The sequence below is a fragment of the Ursus arctos genome, chromosome X (assembly GCF_023065955.2).
Source record: "Ursus arctos isolate Adak ecotype North America chromosome X, UrsArc2.0, whole genome shotgun sequence".
Taxonomy (NCBI): domain Eukaryota; kingdom Metazoa; phylum Chordata; class Mammalia; order Carnivora; family Ursidae; genus Ursus; species Ursus arctos.
In genome coordinates, this window is record NC_079873.1 from 1,384,316 (window position 1) to 1,401,916 (window position 17,601).

The following is a 17,601-nucleotide window of genomic DNA, read 5'->3' on the forward strand; positions in this document are numbered from 1 at the left end:
GGTAGACTTAAAATCATTCAAACATTTGAATTTTTGTTTATTATTTATGTACGTATTATTTATTTAAATAATTCTATTTGAATAATGTAAATTTTCAAATACTTGAAAGATTTAAAATATTGTTTAAATCATCTACATATCCAAATACTGGAACTACTTAAAACACGTTTTTAAATAATTTATAGATTTTGAGACGTGGACTGCTTCAAATAGTGTGTCCACGGTCTAAGTCTCTAAACATCCAAAATATTTAAAAATCCCATCACACGTACGGACGGGAACGCGCGGGTGGCTGGTTTTTTAGGGGATGATCTCTCCGCGACGATGTCTTTTCTGAGGACCACGCAGAATTCGTGCAGGGAGACGGGGCACATAAAGGAAAGGTTTCATTCTAAAGAATGACAGGTGCATCAGGTAACAGCAAAAGGCAAATGACACAGTGTGGGGCACGGAAGAAAGGGTGCATTCGTCACCCAGAAAGGGGTCTTGTGAAAAATAGGAACATCGACTCTCCTCCCCTCAGAAGAGACAAAGAAAAGGAACAAGGGACTCCTAGATATTGAATTAAAAAAAAAAAAAGCACATGTAAAACAGTGTTGAAACCCACTGCTATGACTAGATACTTTTTTTCGATAAAAGGCAGGTAATTCGTACTCAGACATCACAACAGCGGGGTCTGCCCCCCAGGATTGCTTGGCCCCATAAGAAAACGTGCATGCTTGCACCAAAACGATTCGTCTGGCCCCAAGACTGTGTCTTTTTAGCAGAGGGCCGTGCAACGCAGGCGGGCGTGGGTATTCTCTTTGACCCCGTGGCCCCAGCGCTGAGAACTGGTGTCACAGACGCACCCCCACGGGTATGTAACGATGCTCGAACATTCAAGATGCATAGCCAGCCTTGTCGTTTTGGGTGAAGGTTGTTTTCTGCAAGAGTCTTTACAGGTGTTCTTGCGAAAGAAAGCCTTATTGTTCTAGCGACACCTGGGAGGACCCTCCAGGAATTATGCCGAGTTAGGGGTGGGGGGGAAGAAGCAATTTTAAAAGGGTTGCATTGTGCGTGACTCTGTTTCTGTCACACGGTTGGAACGATGGCACGGTGGAAACGGAGAACGGATGAGTGGTTTGCCACGGGTGAAGGGTGCACGGAGGTGGGAAGGACGTGGCAAAGCTATAGGACGGGAATACTTGGAAATCTGGTAGTGGCAAACACGCCCTGTGTCTTGACCATCCGTGACGGGGGATTCACAACCCTCCACGTGCAAGGAGATCCCAGTGCGCTACCCCCACCAACACACAGGTGGTTACCCATGAAAACGAGGAAATGTGGATAAAAGAGCAATGCATTGTATCCCTGCTAACACGTGCACTGGGGTCACGTACTATGTAGCTTTGCAAGATCCTACCCCTGGGGGAAAATCAGGGAAGGGGTACACCAGATTTCTCCATATTCCTTCTCGGAACTGCACGGGAGTTCCGGTGACCTGCGACACGTCTAATAAGCTTGTGCCGTGGAACACAGTCTGCTTTTCGAAACACAAATTTAAAAACAAAGAAGTCTTTGCCGTCTTGGGGTCAGAAATGCCCACGTGTTTTATGACTCCCGTTGGCGCTGCTGGTAATTGCACGCCCTGGTCCTTTTCTCGAATGCTCAGGGCTGCACACACCTGCCCTAGGCAGACCCGTGTAAGCCGCCTTGAATTCCTTCTGCATTACAAGAGAAGGAATGATCTGGAGGCCAGGGCAGTCAAGCTTCTGTTAGAAACAGAGTTTAGGGGTGCGTACGTGGTACTGGCGGCTCAGGTCGTGATCTCAGGCTCCGGGCTCCGCTGGGAATCTGCTTGAGATTCTCTCTCTCTCTGTCTGCTCCTCCCCCCAGCTCTTTCTCCCTCAAATAAATAAATGTTAAAACACACACACACAAAACAGTGTTTATAACGTCACCGCCAAGAAAGGGACCATCCAAACAAAGCCAAGTCTTTTCCACTCCCATATCCTTGGATTCCAATAAACCACAGAGAAAGGATCCAAGGGAAAAAGACAAGATACAAACTAGTACATGCTGTAGGATTATGTGTGAAAGGCATTCATGTTATAGGGCGATAAATCAAAGCATCCTAGCAACATCAAAAACAAAAACAAAAACAAAAAAAACCTCACATCTACCAGCAAAGAGGAGGTCAGTCTGTTTTCTCACAAAGCCTTCAACTGATTGGACAAGGCCCACCCACACTGGAGCGCGTCATCTGCAGAATTCAAAGTTAAGGCATCGACAGTGGGCATGGTAACCAAAGGTGACGTGTGTTTTGCACGAGGTGGATACTTGGGGCTGGAGCCCTACCGTACAATGCAATAAAATATTTATAGACATATGCTCTCAAGCTGGGAAGGGGTCCGGCCCTGTATCTCTTACACATAAGGGACGTATTAGTCAGGGTTCTCCCAAGAAACACACTACACGGAGGGAGAGAGATTTAATTTAAGGAACTGGTTCGTGTAACTGTATATATTTTAGTCTCTATTCTGCAGGGTCGACCAGCAAGCTGAGACCCAGGGACAAGCTAATGCTGCAGCCAGAGTCCAAAGGCCACCTGGAGACAGAATTTCCTCTTCGTCCAGGAAGGTCAGTCTGTTTTCTCACAAAGCCTTCCACTGATCGGACAAGGCCCATCGATCCCAGGGGAAAAGATAAGATATAAACTAGTACGTAAGGTAGGATTGTGTTTGAAAGGCATTCATCTTATAGAGCGATAAATCAAAGTGTCATAGCAACATCAACAAAAAAAAATCACATCCACCAGCCAAGGGGAGGTCAGTCTGTTTTCTCACAAAGCCTTCCACTGATCGGACAAGGCCCACCGATCCCAGAGGAAAAGATAACATATACACTAGTATGTAAGGTAGGATTGTGTTTGAAAGGCAGTCTTCCAGGCGATGATGGCCACATGCCTTCAGTAGCGGTGGGAGAGGGAGAGTCGGGGCCGGCCGCTGGGCTGTGTTCTGCCAAACAAGCTTGCCTTGTGTGGTCGTGAGCCTTCCGTCCCAGGACCCGTGACCACCGCCTGGAGACTGACACCCACAGGAAGCACACGTCACTGTGCAGCACAGGGAAGGAGCTCACTGCCCCCACTGCATCACAGAGGGGGTCTGAAATCAGGAGATGGCAGGGAGCACGGCTGGAATTACTCCCCTCATGGACCAGCCCTCCCCAGACTCTGGCTCTTGGTCCAAACCCACGTGCACCGAGCAGGGACGAGCTCATGTTACAGCCACCGCAAGGTCTGTGCTTCCTCCCAATGCTCCGTCTTGCCCCGGGGAAGCTGCTCCAGCCCCCCAGGGTTGAAACGGGGCGCCCCGTGGTCAGCTGACCAGAGAGACAACTCAGAGATCCAGCCGGCCCCGCACGCTGCCTCCAGGAGCAGGAAGTCAATACCGTCAGACAAGTGCTTTTGTACACGTTCTGACCCCAAAGGGACCGGGGCATAACATGCTCTGTTTGGAACAATTGTGCACGCGACAGAGGGGACTTTCAACAGGTGCATGGATGCGTAAGGTGCGGTCCGTTCAGGCAACGGGAATATTATTCAGTGCGAAATAGAAATGAGGTATCAAGCTGTGAGAAGCCACAAAGTTACCCTATGTGCATCCTGAGAAGGGAAGGGAACCGGTCTGAAAAAAGCTCCATCCTGCGTGACGCCAACTCTAGGACATCCCGGAAAATGCAAAACCATGGAGACGGAAGAAAGATCAGTGGTCGGCAAGGGATGGGGGACAACGGACGAGCAGGTGCACCACTGAGGATTTTTAGGGAGGTGCCAGCTGTCTGCATGACTCTATAATGTCACACACGTGTCATTGTACATGTCTGCAAACCCATAGTACGTACAACCCCAAGAAGGTCTAACGGAAAGTATGCACCTGGTTGCTCATGATGTGTCCGTGCACGTTCACCACTTGTAGGAAACGTCCCATCTGTGGGGCAGGTACAGTTGCTGGGGAGGCTGTGCATGTCTGTGGTCTCGGGGGTACACGGGACATTTCCGTGTGTTCCCCTCGGTGTCGCTGCTGGATATACGCAATTGCATGATGGATAGATTTTTATTCTAGGTTGCATCAAAACTGCTCTAAAAAAATAAAATAAAATCTATTAATTGAAAAACAAACATGATGTTGAGGAAGGGTGAACACCCAAGGACAGAGCTGTCTGGGGAGGAGCCCCAAGGGTATGAGGATAAACGGGAAGAAGGAAACATGCCCCGTGCGGAAAACACAGAGGGCATTTTCCGGGCGTGCTGTTGGTATTTCCAAGGAACACCGTTGAGCAAACCGTGAGCACGCTGGGAAAGTGGTGTGGTTCCTGGGGAGCGTGGATGGGGGATGTGACGGTCGGGACCCGGCCCGGTGGCACCCACTCAGGTGTGCGTGGGAGACAGCTCGTGTGAGGGTTCGAGACACGTGGGTGGAGGGAAGCCCAGAGAGCTGGTTACGCATTCCCCCTGGGTGTGTCTGTCCTGTGATGTTGTTTCTGGAAGAGATTAGCATCGGACTCCGTGCACTGAGTAAACCCAAAGGACTTCTGCAGTGTGGGTGGGCCACACCTAATCAGTTGACGGTCTGACAAGCACCCAAAAACGTGGAGAAGGGCCTTCTTGTTCTGGCCTCACATGATGGAGAGACAGAGCTCTGGTGTCTCTCCAGAACCCTTTCCTCCATGGGCATCACTCCCCGCTCTGCATGCCATGACCCCCCGATTATGTATCTACATCTTCTGTCCTCCCATGTCTAGGCTTAATGCACTCCCTACTGGGGTGGCTGGTAAAAGACAAGGCCCGGGAGGGGCTCAGCCAGCCTGCCACCCAGCCCCTCGCCAGCCCCTCCAAGGGGGTGTCCTTCATGCCACCAGCCACCAGGAAGCCCGTTGCTGGCTTGGATGCCCACACTGTGGCATCTGCCCTGCCTGGTCCCCGTGTGTGCCCCACAGGAGAAACCCTATCCAGGCTCACAGCCCAGCCTGTAAGGAACAAGCTCCTCTTCATGGAGGTCCCAAGGCAGGCCAACATCCACTCTGCCCGTCCCCGGCAGGGCCCTGCCTTAGTGTCCCCTCCAGGTGGTTGACTTTGCAGACTGGTGACCTGACCCTAATGTCACATCTCTGTGTCCAGGTGTGGTGAAGGGCTGGGGCCACGCCAGCATGGGAGGCAGGGGACTAGGCACTGAGTTCAGGGATGCTCTATCCAAATCTTTTGGGGCAGAAGCTTGAAAGGTCCAGTCCTCAGATGTTCCCTGTGATCTGGGGAGGCTGGACCATAGGAAATCACATGGGTCCTTCCAGTGTAATTGAGAAAGTGGGCAAAACTGTAAATCCATGACATGTTAATTGGTCATCATCAACCCATTAAATGTCATGGAGATAGAATAAAAGTCACTCAATGCACCTTCAGTTTAACCATAAACGTATAGGATGGATGGATGGATGGATGGATGGATGGATGGATGGATGGATGGATGGATGAGTGGGTGGGTGGGTGGATGGATGGATGGATGAGTGGGTGGGTTGATGGATGGATGGATGGATGAGTGGGTGGATGGATGGATGGATGACTGGATGGATGGATGGATGGATGGATGGATGGATGGATATTTAGATGGATGAATAAGTGGGTGGATGGATGAGTGGATGGATGGATGGATGGATGGATGGATGGATGGATGGATGGATGAGTGGATGGATGGATGGATGGATGGATGGATGGATGGATGAGTGGATGGATGAGTGGATGGATGAGTGGATGAATGGATGGATAAATGGATGGATATTTAGATGGATGAATAAGTGGATGGATGGATGAGTGGATGGATGGATGGATGGATGGATGGATGGATGGATGAGTGGATGGATGGATGGATGGATGGATGGATGGATGGGTGGTAGAAGGGGTGGGTGGATGGATGGATGGATTGACAAAGAATAGGTACATGGTAGATAGGTAACACATAGAAACATAGATAATCAATAGGCAAGGAGCCTACACAGAATATACATATGAAGAGGTTATATATATATATATATATATATATATATATATATACACACACATATACATATATTCCACGAAGCCACAAATACCTCCCGTTTCAGGGACAACGGGAGTCGGATCTGCCTCGGCTCCTAAGAGCCACACAGAACGGCGATGAGCAGGATTGAGCCTCTACGATGCCCAAAAACCTACTCCAGGAAGGCCTCCCGGATTAACTCCCCAAACAACACCAGCAAAAACCCAGCTCAGACTTAAGGCTTTAGAGTAAGACGTGAGCATAAATCCCACACAGACGCACACGTGTGGGGACCCAGACAGGAGAACACCTGTGAGCCGGGGGCTGTGTGTGCAGCAGCCGTGCTCAAGGACGGGCACAGACGGTGCCCACCGGACACGGCCAAGGACGTGCTCCCCGGGGACTGCCTGACCTCAGCCAGATCAGTTATCATGGTGGAAAAGCGGCCCCACCTCAACCTCACATGTCTGTGTGTGAAATCGAAATATTTACTCAGCCCCCACCGAGCCACAAGGTGACGGATTCCCTGCAGGAAGAGAAGGCTGGGGATGGCACTGACCACCATACCGTGTCCATTTGTCTGTGTGGTGCCTTGTTTTGTTAAGAGGAGGAAGGGCAGGATGGGGAACAGCCAGCCGACCGTACGAATGAAAGGTCCACGCTCATCACTGAGAAAGGCCTGGGCTCAAGCCAGTGAAGGAAAATGCAAAAGGCCTGCTCCCGGCAGCACATCACCAAGTGGCAGCTTTACTCACATGAAGGAAAATGCAAAAGGCCTGCCACCAAACAGCCCGTCACCAAGTGGCAGCTTTACTCACATGAAGGAAAAGGCAAACGGCACGCCGCCAGACGGCCCGTCACCAAGTGGTGGCTTTATTCACATACATTTTGGGACGCACAAGTATCCAGAATGGATGAGACCCTTTTGTCATTTGCAAGGACCCCAGAACAAAGCACCACCGTGGACTCTGTTCTTTGTGGCCCAGAAACGTCTTCCAAGAAAGCACCAAAAGCCTCCCTCCTGCTTGGAGGGCTTCTGTTTCAATGAACAAACATCAGACAAATAAATTAGGAGCTCATCTCCTTCGTGGGTTTATTGAACAAGAGTCAAATTCGAAAGCGTTAAATAAGAAAAAACAAAACAAAACAAAGCACATCCCATGAGGAAGGCTCAAACCCAGTCGGTCGCTTCAAGATACAAGTCTCAGCCCTGGTCGACACCACTGGGGTCACCACCCAAGGACACGGACACACCCGCCTCCTTAAATGTCCGTGATGCTCCCAGAGGTGCTTGGCCACGCAGAACGTCGCTAGCAGCTCGGGTTTATGCAAACACCAGAGCAACCCCAAAATCCAGGCCAAAGTGTCTCGTGGTCCATTTTTAAAAAATTACCGGACCCCTGCGGTGCGGCATTGAAAAGACAAAACACAAGTGTCCATGGCCCCGTGGAGAAGTCGAAATCACCCTCAGCACATTGGGGTCCCCGGTAATTTTGAAAAGCGGGGCTCCCAAGGGCGGGGGGCCTTGTTGTCGTCCTGGGGAAAGGGCCACTTTCAAGCATGGGACATGCACTCACGCGCACACGCTCAGGACCCCAGCGCCGCAGCGTCACCGGGACCAGGCTTACAGAGCAAATTGCAGCCAGCGGACAAAAGGCAGAAGACACAGAGCGTCGGACGCCTCGTTTCCTGTGTTGTCCACATGGCCCGTGCCCTATGCTCCCTTTTGATGCTTTGCACCAGACCTAAAGCCCGTGTGTGTTCGACACGGGCCGCAGAGGCTGCAGAAGGGTGTCCCCGCCGTGCCAAAGGCAAGATGTGCATATCCCCTGGGAAGTAAACATGAGCTCACGTGCTGTAACAGGTCCGGGAAGGCCTTTGGAAGGCATGTGGGCCGAGAAGGACGCGGGAGTCTGGATGTTTTTTGGGGTTTATCGCGAAGCCTCCCACGGAGAATAGGACGGCCTTGGGGGTGGAATTAATTATCTGGGAGGCAAAGGGGGCTCCCTCCCTCCAACCGTCCCTCCACCCTCCGTCCTGGCTGGGCTGCTCGAGGACTTTATTATTTGCAATCAACGGCCCGCAGGTGCACAACGGGACTTTTAGAACTTTCCCCCTCGATTTCTGCCCCTTCGCTGGGACACAAGTACGCTGGTAGAGGAAAGGCGCGGCATCCCCGTTTCCCTCCTGTGCGTCTGCTGCTACCGGCACGGCCACCCGCGCACGCACGCACGGTGGGTATTTACAGCGAGCATTTACCCGCAAGGGCCAGTGCCACAGTGACCCCACCCCGCCGGCACCTACACGAAGCCACTGTCCCTGATCCCAAAGAAGCCGGCGTGCACGGCGTCCCCCAGGGGGAACACCTGCTCATGGTCCAGGCCCCATTCGCCCTCGTCCTCGTCCTCGGGCTCGGCCTCCGCGCCACTGCGCGCGTTCTCGTACAGGAAGATCTGCTCGTCCACGTGCGCCGGGGCCAGCCGGTTCCTCTTGGCGCTCACCACGTTGGCGGAGGAGCCGAAGAGCCGCTCGGGGAAGACGCGCGTAGCCGCCACGCACCAATATTTCTGCAGCACCTTGGGCAGCACGGGGAAGAGCGCCAGGCGGTCGGACCACCACTTGAGGGGGTCCTCGTTGAGGCCCAGCACCTTCTGCGACTTGAAGTTGCTGAGCTCTTCCACCACCTGCGCGTGCCACTCCTCCTGGTCCTCCACGCCCCCCGTCTGGCAGAAGATCTCGGCCAGCATGCTGTTGATGACGCTGGTGGGCGGCGGCGTGGAGGCCAGCACCAGCTTCTTCACCGGGGGCTCCTCGGGCAGCGCGTACATCTTGTCCTCGGCCGCCCGGTAGCCGCCACCGTCCTTGACCTTGTCCAGCAGACCCTTGGCCTCCTCCACCACCCTGTTCTCCACCTGCTGCCTCTCGAAGGCAGATAGGAAGGGCAGGCGCTTGTAGCGCGGGTCCAGGAAGGTGGCCACGTTCAGGAACATATCAATCTCCGGTGCCTCCTGGTAGGTCTTGGACAGCTCCTTGGCGATGACCTCCTTGGCCATGCTGAGCTCCTTGCAGTCGGTTTCCTTGATGTTGAGTGTGGTGTTAAGCAGCATGTGTAGGAGGGGCTTGACCATGCTGATGGTGGGGTACTTGGAGGCGGACAGCATTTCGGCCACCTGTTTGAAGGGCTGCAGCAGCTCCACCAGCCCCTCGATGGTGGCCCACTCGGCGGCCTCCAGCATCAGGTGGTGGTTGTTGCTGTCTTCCACCAGCACCCCGGCAATGACAAACTGTTGCTCCTTGAGGCGCTGGAGCATGGCCAGCGTGCTGCCCCACCAGGACACGCGGTTGCTGACCAGCATACAGTGAGCCATGTTCTGTTGCTTCTGCTTTTCATAGAGCATGTACATGGCCACCGTGGACTGCTGGAAATACTCCACCAGCTTGCGGCAGCGGGCCAGCAGACCGGCCAGCTTGGGGAGCTGCAGGGCCTGCTGGATGCCCGCGTTGAACGTGTGTCCCAGACACGGCATCTGCACCGAGATGTCCAGCAGGGAGCACGCCTTCACGATGTCCTTGCCGCAGTCCGTGGTGGCCCCGAACACCTTGGCACTGATGCCCCACTCGATGAAGGCCTCGTACAGGACCCTGGTGATGGACTCGGCCGTGTTGTCCTCGGGGACCTCAAAGGTCTTCAGGCAACGGGAGCCCACGGACAGGCAGCCGGGCGCCCCGCCGCCCAGGAAGTGGGCAGCCAGCGTGACATAGGCTCGGTTCTGGTTCTCGCTCCTCCACATGTCCGTGGAGATGCCGCACCAGGACGCGTCGCTGAGCTCCTTGAGGACGGCCTCGCGGACGGCGCCGTACTTCTCAGGGATGGCCTTGCTGCAGAAGAACTTCCTGCTGGGCAGCTCATACCTGGGGTCCGCCGTCTTCAGCAACACCTTGAACGTGGGCTCGTCCACGATGGACGCGGGGTACAGGCCCTCGCAGATGAGGCCGATGACGGCGGCAGTGAGCTCCTGCTGCCGCTTGCTCTCGTGGCCGTGGCCGGCCTTGGTGGCCAGCGTGTCCGGCGGGGTCAGCTGCGAGGCCTCGGGCTTCAGCTTGGAGAAGGCGGTGGCGAAGGCCTCACGCATCTGCTCGGTGTTGCTCTTGACGAACTCACAGAACTCGTCCGGGTGATTCTTCTCCAGGTGGTAGGAGAGGTTGGAGGTGTTGCCGGAGTAGGCGATCTGGGCCATGCAGATGCGACAGTAGATTTTCTTCCACTGTAGGATGCATCCCTCGGCGTTGGTGTCGAAGCCAAAGTACTTCCACACTTTGCTCTTGGCGCGCGGGTGGGCCACTAACTTGAGGTCTGTCTGGGACGGGTCCAGGCCTTTCGTCTCCATGGCTTCTGCGCCGCGGCCCGCCTGTGGGGCCTCCACTCATTCCTGCGCACCTGCTGAGAAGCAGCAAGACAAACACAGCGTGAGAAGGGGCCCAGGCACAGGGGGGTGCCCTGTGGAGGACAGAGCGCACGCCACATGCGGAAGCAGCTCTGTCTCCAAGCCACGGGGCAGAGGGACCCGATGGGGCTGCCTTTCCGGGTGCGGGTGGCTTTTGCAAAGCAGAGGGTGCGTGCGCTCTGACAGATGAGCGCCTCTTCCCTGCTGGTCACTCCTATGCGCAGCGACTCCACGCGTCTGAGAACAGGCGCATCTGCGCTCCTATGGGCGCAAGGACTCCACGCCTCTGAAAATGTGCGCATCTGCGTTCCTACGCGCATGCCTCCGCGCGTCTGAAAACGTGCACGTCTGAAAACGTGCGCCTCTGCGCTCCTACGTGGGCAGTGACTCCACACGTCTGAAAACATGGGCAGCGACTCCATGCCTCTGAAAACATGCTTATCTTTGAGTTTCTCTGTCCTTAGAGCACTTGGCTCGTGTCCGCTGTTTACGGTTTCCTGTGCTAGGCAGGCCGTCCACCAACCTGGCACCAGTCGGGCGGGGTCACTTCGGGGGGGGGGGGAACGAAACTGCTGGCGGCGTGCAGAAGCCTACGTCCCCCAGCGCATCCGCCAGCCCAGGAGGACCCACCACTACCACCTCCTCAAGCCTCCTTGTCAGCAAGAATGTGAGGCACGTCCTTCCCACAGCACCCGAGGTTTCGTCATGGGTATCCAAGAAGCAAAAACGGGATTTTAATTTGGACAAAGCAATCTTTTAAGTTGGCTAAGAGGCATGGCAACTTTTTTTTCTCTCCAAATTTTACGGTTTAAAATGACGCCTTTTGGAACGTGGCATGCGATCCTTTTCTCTTTGGCACATCCGTCATCGGTCACCTTAGTGGGGCGGTAATGGACATCTTGATCCCTGCAGCTTCTCAAAATGTGCCCACCGTGGGCAGTCATACCTGTACGCACAGATACACATTTGCTCTGCATGGGTTCCAGCATCATCGGGCTCTCGGAGGAGAGGCTTTGACCACCTAGGAGCCAGCCCCCAGGGCTCCCGTTGTCCCTGATGCCCCTGTGTCTGGTCCCTTGGATCCGCCAATCAGGGCAGGGACGCCCCAGAATGGCAGCTGGGTTCTGTTCAAAGGTGTCTGTTAAGTCTGCAAATTTTCAACCCCCTGTACAGGGCTCAGGGGGTTACATTACAAACTGCACCAACCAGGCATTTTCCGAGTATTGGGAACATGTTCAGAGCGAAATCTCAATGTTTACAGGGGTTCGCAGAGTGCCCCCACCAGAATTAAGGTACTCCCGGAACCTGTGAATGGAACCATCTTTGACATAGGACCCAGATACAATTAAGTGAAGGATCACGAGGTCATGGGAAGGATGCGGCCACAAGCCAGGAGCCCCCAGAAGCTGAAAAAAGCAGGAAGGACCCTCTCCTGGAGTCTCAGGAGGGATCATGGCCCTGCCCCACCTGGATCTCAGTGGTCCTGCCCCACCTGGATCTCAGTAGCCCTGCCCCGCCTGGATCTCAGACTCTGGTGTCCAGAGCTGGGAAAGGATGCATTTTTTACCTTTTAAGCCAGTAGTACTAGGGTAAGGCTAACCCAGGGCAGTCTCAGGACAAGGGTAAAAGCTTAAAAGATATTGAGTGTCAACATCAAGCCCGAAATGCCCCCCACATCCTCACAGATAGCCACACCCCGCGATGCTGGCCTGCGTCAGACCTTCCAGAAAGACGTCACAATAGGCCTGATTAATGGGGCATTTTGGTACCTGGGCTGGAAGGAGGATGTTGTTGTTGTGACCAACTCTAGGTAGGGAGCTAAGAGACGAGGCCCAGAGACTCCAGGACAGGTGGAGGGGATCCAACACAGCCACGACTTGCAAAAAGAGCAAAGGTCAGGATCGGCCACCTGGACATGCAAACGTCCATCAAGGAACCACGAAGGAACCCACAGCGCCACACCCTGGCTCTGGACTATGAGCTGGTACAATCTACCCCAGCAGCACAATTCAGTGTATCAGGTCCTTCCTACGGATTATTGTCACGTTATAATCATCATCATTAATTTAGCAGAACGAGGCCACGAGACCCCGAGCTAAGTGTTGCAATAAGGAACAAGGAATCCCCAACCAAGCGGTTTCTTATGGAGGCACCACCAGCCTTCTCCTTGGGTTTCCTCAACCTGGGTGCAGGGCCGCCCTCCGCCACACTCTGCATCACTCATCCCAAAATGGCATTGGTCATGGTCACCGGTAAAGGTTTCTTCAAGGCAGACTTTCTGGGCTCATCCTTGCAGGCGGTCCAAGCACCTCTGGGGGATTGTCCCCAAGCCCCTCCCAGGGGTCCGGAGAGGTCCTGACTTTTGCGGTGAGAGCGGCTGGTTTCTTCCTATGCTGCCACCCCAACAGTGAGTCCCAGGGGAGGAGGAAACAGCAGGACGGAGAGCCTGCCGCCTTCCCCGCGGGCCGGAGCTCAAGAAGCCAGCAAACGCAGACCAGGGGGCCACAGCGCTCACTAGCCTACTCTGTGTCTTGGAGAGTGGAGTTATTCCGTGTCTGAAAAACCCATATTACTCGTAGTTAGGGGCAACTGACTTGTCTTTGTTATTTTAAATATGATCGTAAGTATGTTTTAAATTTCTGGTTTAATTCCTAGCAGGCAAAACTCACCCAAACCAATGCCCTTTGGGGGTCCTCCTTTTTTTTGGAGAAGAAAGGGACTCTACATTATGAAGTTCGAATACCCCGGTTTCACCACCCCAGAGCCACCGTCCCTGTCCACGTTTGTGCACAAAAACAAGAACTCACTTTCTCTGGATAGGTGTTTTCACACCCTGCAGTCTGGAAACTAGGAGCCCTCCCAAAATAGCTCGGTAAGTGGGCTGGCTGACATAGTTTGCGGTGGGTATGGCCTCCACAGGTTCAACACGTACAAATGAGTCCACTTTCCGTATCAGGAAGCCTGCCTACTTCCAACGGAAATTTTTTTTAAAGATTTTACGTATTTATTCGACGGAGAGAGAGGGCACAAGCAGGGGGAGCAGCAGGCAGAGGCAGAGGGAGAAGCAGGCTCCCCGCCGACCAAGGAGCCCGATCCTGAGCCGAAGGCAGACGCTTCACCGACTGAGCCACCCAGGTGTCCCCCAACGGAATTTTTAAGGAAAATTCTATACAATATCATAACTGCGCTCGAAAAATCCCATCAAGTAGACATTGTATGCTCTTCAAAATGCACTCGTGCACCAAGACGTTTGATTTCCAACAGATAACCCTTTGTTGATTCTGCCCACGTGACCACGTGTCTACACAACGGGCCAATCTGGAGCAGCTTTGAGGCCAGAGCTCAAGTGCTGGGGTGACATGCGGCTACGAAATGCAGTAATGAAGTTGTGTATTTTAAGATACGATGAACAGACACACCTCATCGTGGGGCCAACGGGAGACAGTCTTCAGAAGACAGAGAACCCGGAAATCAGACCATCTCCAAAAAGGCACGACCATCAATCCTGAGTGTGCAATGATCTTGCTTTTGGAGACATGTTAAGAAATTAAGACACCTTACCATTCAGGACAGCTGCACTCTCTTCCTTTCTTCCCACAATGTAAGTGACAGCAGACATCATACGTGCCACACACATTCCCCTTTCTAGAAAGTGCAAGACCATCGTCCTTGTCAATGTGCTCAGAAAAAAAAAAAAGTCTGAGTTACTTCCAACCGGAAATGGAAACTGGGTCTTTGTGACTGTTTAGCTGGACGCCCAGGGCAAAGTTCAATGGCTCTCGCCCAACACACCCAGGGCAGTGAGAAGCAGATCGGAAAAGCTTTAAAAGGCAAAGCTTGGGGACATGGGCCGCCAGCAGACCCGTGGTGGGGACCTGCTCCCACCGGCATCTACAATCTTTTCTAACAGGATGGACTGGCTGGGGCTTGTGGACGGCCAGCAAGTAAAAGCTGACCCTTATACATAAGGACCCTCTTTTGGCACACACAGAAGGATTCCTCTGGCTGGCACGTGACTTCACGAGCACTTTGTATTTCCACAATTTTTTTTTTGTTGCTTGTTTCAAAGCAACAAATAGAACACAGCGAGCCGTCCCTGTCGACACACCACAAACAAGTTTTGCAAACACCCGTGTCGGTGTGCCCGTGCAGGGACACCACCTCCAAAGCTAAACTCCATTCCCAGACTGACCCCGTCTTGCCAGGGAGCTCCCAGCACGGAGCTCCTAGGCAGGCGACGAGACCCGTCTCAGAGCGAAATCGCAGGGGTGCGTGGAAGTGACGGTTACACCCAGTTTCATGTGGTTTTTCATCGTTCCTCGGTGTACAAGCTGACCTTCCAGAAAGACACGTGTGGACTTCCCAGTCCCCAAGCCCCCAAATGCTTCCTGCTTCTCACTCACCGTGCATTCATTTCTAATGTGTATAAATATGTTTAAAAAAAAAACAACCGAATTCCAGTGTTATTAGACAAGTAAAACAAGGATTCATTTCCCTGGATGGACGTTTGGGAAAGTGGGGTCCCTGAAAAATATCTTCTTCCTACTTAGAGCTGAAGTTTTCCAAGTGTGGCCACCCATTAGTGCAAAGACAGAGGAATTCAAAAGTACCGTTGACGCTGGAACCACGTGGGCGTTGGCACACACTGGAAAATCCTTTTCTAACTTCTAACAGCCCCCAACACGGAACCAGGAGAAGCCCACTGTTGTCGGGAAACCTGACCCAGGGCATACACGCTGCATTCGCATGTTATTTTGTGTATTGTCAGCTCTGGGTGCTGTAGTCTTACAACGAAGGCAGCTGGAGAGAAGGAAAAGTGATTAAGAAAATCCTAAGGGAGAAAAAAAAATGCACTTAGGGGATCCTGCAGTGTGTATCCCCAAAAAAACAAAAAAAAACCCACAAAAACAAAAAACAATAAAGAAAAGAGCCATATAAGTGGGCATTTCAAACCAGTGCCGTTCAAGGGTCAAGTGTATTTTGGCAAGGTGTGACGGTCTGTGTGGCTCACTCAGGACGGTTTGCAGAAGCTGGCCGACCTTCCTGGCGCCCTCCCCAATTGCAGAAGTAGAGCTGAGAGTACGGGGCTCCTCTTAGGCCCGGACAGGAACGAGCTCGGCTACAACGTAGCACCCCACCCCAGTTCCCAGTGAACACTTTGTTTCGGAAAATAGTTCTTGGTCACCTAAAAATAAACTTCCATTTCTGCGCTCACAGACGCGGGTTCTTGTATTCCCTGCGCGGCCGTGCACACAGAGAGGCCTCCCGGATTCTGGCTTTGCAGCCCCGGAGCATGTGTCTACGCAGAGCCAGGGCGCACATGCACACGGGCACGCTGGCGGTCCCGCGGGGCTTTACCAGAGCCCGAGCGGGTCATGACCCCGCGGCCTGGGGAGTGCGCGGCGGTGTTCCGGGCAGGCGGCCGGAGTGGGCCTCCCCGGCAGACAGCGCTCTCCCGCTAGCACCGGCCCGGCTCCCCAGTGCCCCGGCCGCGCTGGGCCCCGCGGCCAGGCCTTCCGGGAAGGCCGCTGCTGCCTAACCCCGGGCTGGGGGGGGCCTCCGGGGCGTCCCCGCCGCGCTCCCGGCCGCGCGCGCTGTCGCGCGACCCCCGCCGGCACGTACAGCCGCACGAGGTCGCGGGGCGCGGGGGGCTCGGGGCGCGCGCGGGCCCGGCCGTGACCCGGCAGGCGGGGGTCGCGGGTTTCCGGGAGACCCCGGCCCCGAGGCAGGCGCGAGCGAGCAGCCGGGGCGCGCGCGCACGAGGGGCACCCGGGGCGCGCTCGGCCTCCCCAACCCCCGCCGCGCGCCTCCCCCGCCGCCAGCCCGCCCGCGCCCCCCGCCCCGGGTCCCGCCGAGCGAGGAGCGCGCCTCCGGCCCCGTGTCGCCGCCGCCCCCGCCCGCCCCCAGCTCCCCGTCCGCGCGTCCGCGCCCTGCTGACCTGGTTCCGCGAAGCCCCTGCAGCAGCGCCGCAGCAGCTGCGCCAGGACCACCGCCGCGCCCGCCGCGTAGACCCGCAGGGCCGCCCGCGCCGCAGACAAAGGCGACATGGCTGCCCGGCCGCCGCTTCCGCGCCGCCCGCCGCCGCCCGCCCCCGGGACCCGGCGCGACACCGGCCGGCGGAAACGCGCCCGCGCGGCCCGCCCTCCGCGTCCGCCGCCAGCCCGCCCCGGGCCCGGAACCAGGACCCCGCCCCGGGACCCCTCCCCGACCCCGCCCAGACCCCGGGAACCCCGCCCCGACCCCCCGGACCCTGCACGAGGACCCCTCCCCGACCCCGCCCAGACCCCGGACCCCGCCCCGGGACCCCTCCCCGACCCCGCCCAGATCCCCGGAACTCCGCCCCGACCGCGGGACCCGGTCCGGGGACCCCTCCGCGACCCCGCCCAGACCCCGGAACCCCTTCCGGAACCCGGACCCCGCCCGGGGACCCCTCCCCGACCTCGTCCAGACCCCGGACCCTTCCCATGAAGCCCTGTCTGCCCCGCCAAGACCCCGGAACCCACCCGGGGACCCCGCTCCCACCCCGACCGACCTGACCCCGGACACCCACCCCAGGACCCTCCCCATCCCCGCCCAGACCCCGGACCCCTGCCCATTGACCCCTCCCCTGGACCCTGGACCCTGGACCCTGGACCCCAACCCTGACCTGGGAGCCCTCCCCGACCCCTACCGACCTCAGTCTGCACTAGGAACCAAACAGGGACCCTAGAGTAGGGACCCCCACCAGGATCCCCCACCCCAGCCCAGGACCCACTCAAGACCCCAGCCCTGGATCCGCCCAGACCCTGGACCCCGCTGCACTGCACCCCACCCCTGACCCTGTGCAGACCCCTGCTGGGATCATTGGACTTCCACTGAGATCTCTCCCCCAGACCCCTACCCAGAACTCTCCCACGGGACTCCTAAAGCTGGCTCCACAAGGACCTCAATACCTGCCAGGGCCCAAGACCCCCACTCTTATCCCCCTCAGTTGTAACAGCTGGTGGATTCCAGATTCGCATCCCTTGCACCCACATCAGCAGAGACCACCAACCCCTGCCAAAATTGAACACACAGGATCCCACACTTCTCTTGAACCCTGACCTCTCCACCAGGACCGGGATCCC

The 17,601-nt window shown here is 55.6% G+C and overlaps 2 protein-coding genes across 6 annotated transcripts in view; both read right to left on the bottom strand.

Annotated features, from left to right (window-relative positions):
- LOC113240784 (dehydrogenase/reductase SDR family member on chromosome X) overlaps window positions 1-16,599 on the bottom strand; it is a 207,313-nt gene extending 190,714 nt beyond the window's left edge. For all 5 annotated transcript variants that reach the window (XM_057308826.1, XM_048213190.2, XM_044391881.3 and 2 more), the window contains exon 1: window positions 16,434-16,599. In XM_057308826.1, the coding sequence (XP_057164809.1) occupies window positions 16,434-16,542 (109 nt within the window). In that variant the 5' untranslated portion in view covers window positions 16,543-16,599. The remainder of the gene's footprint in view (window positions 1-16,433) is intronic.
- Window positions 7,119-16,538, bottom strand: LOC113240783 (E3 SUMO-protein ligase ZBED1). Its single transcript, XM_026478200.4, has 2 exons — window positions 16,434-16,538; window positions 7,119-10,491 (listed from the first exon to the last, which is right to left on the bottom strand). Exon 2 carries the CDS (start codon window positions 10,436-10,438, stop codon window positions 8,351-8,353), a length of 2,088 nt encoding a protein of 695 aa, XP_026333985.1. The 5' UTR covers window positions 10,439-10,491; window positions 16,434-16,538; the 3' UTR covers window positions 7,119-8,350.
- Window positions 16,600-17,601: the final 1,002 nt, after the last annotated feature.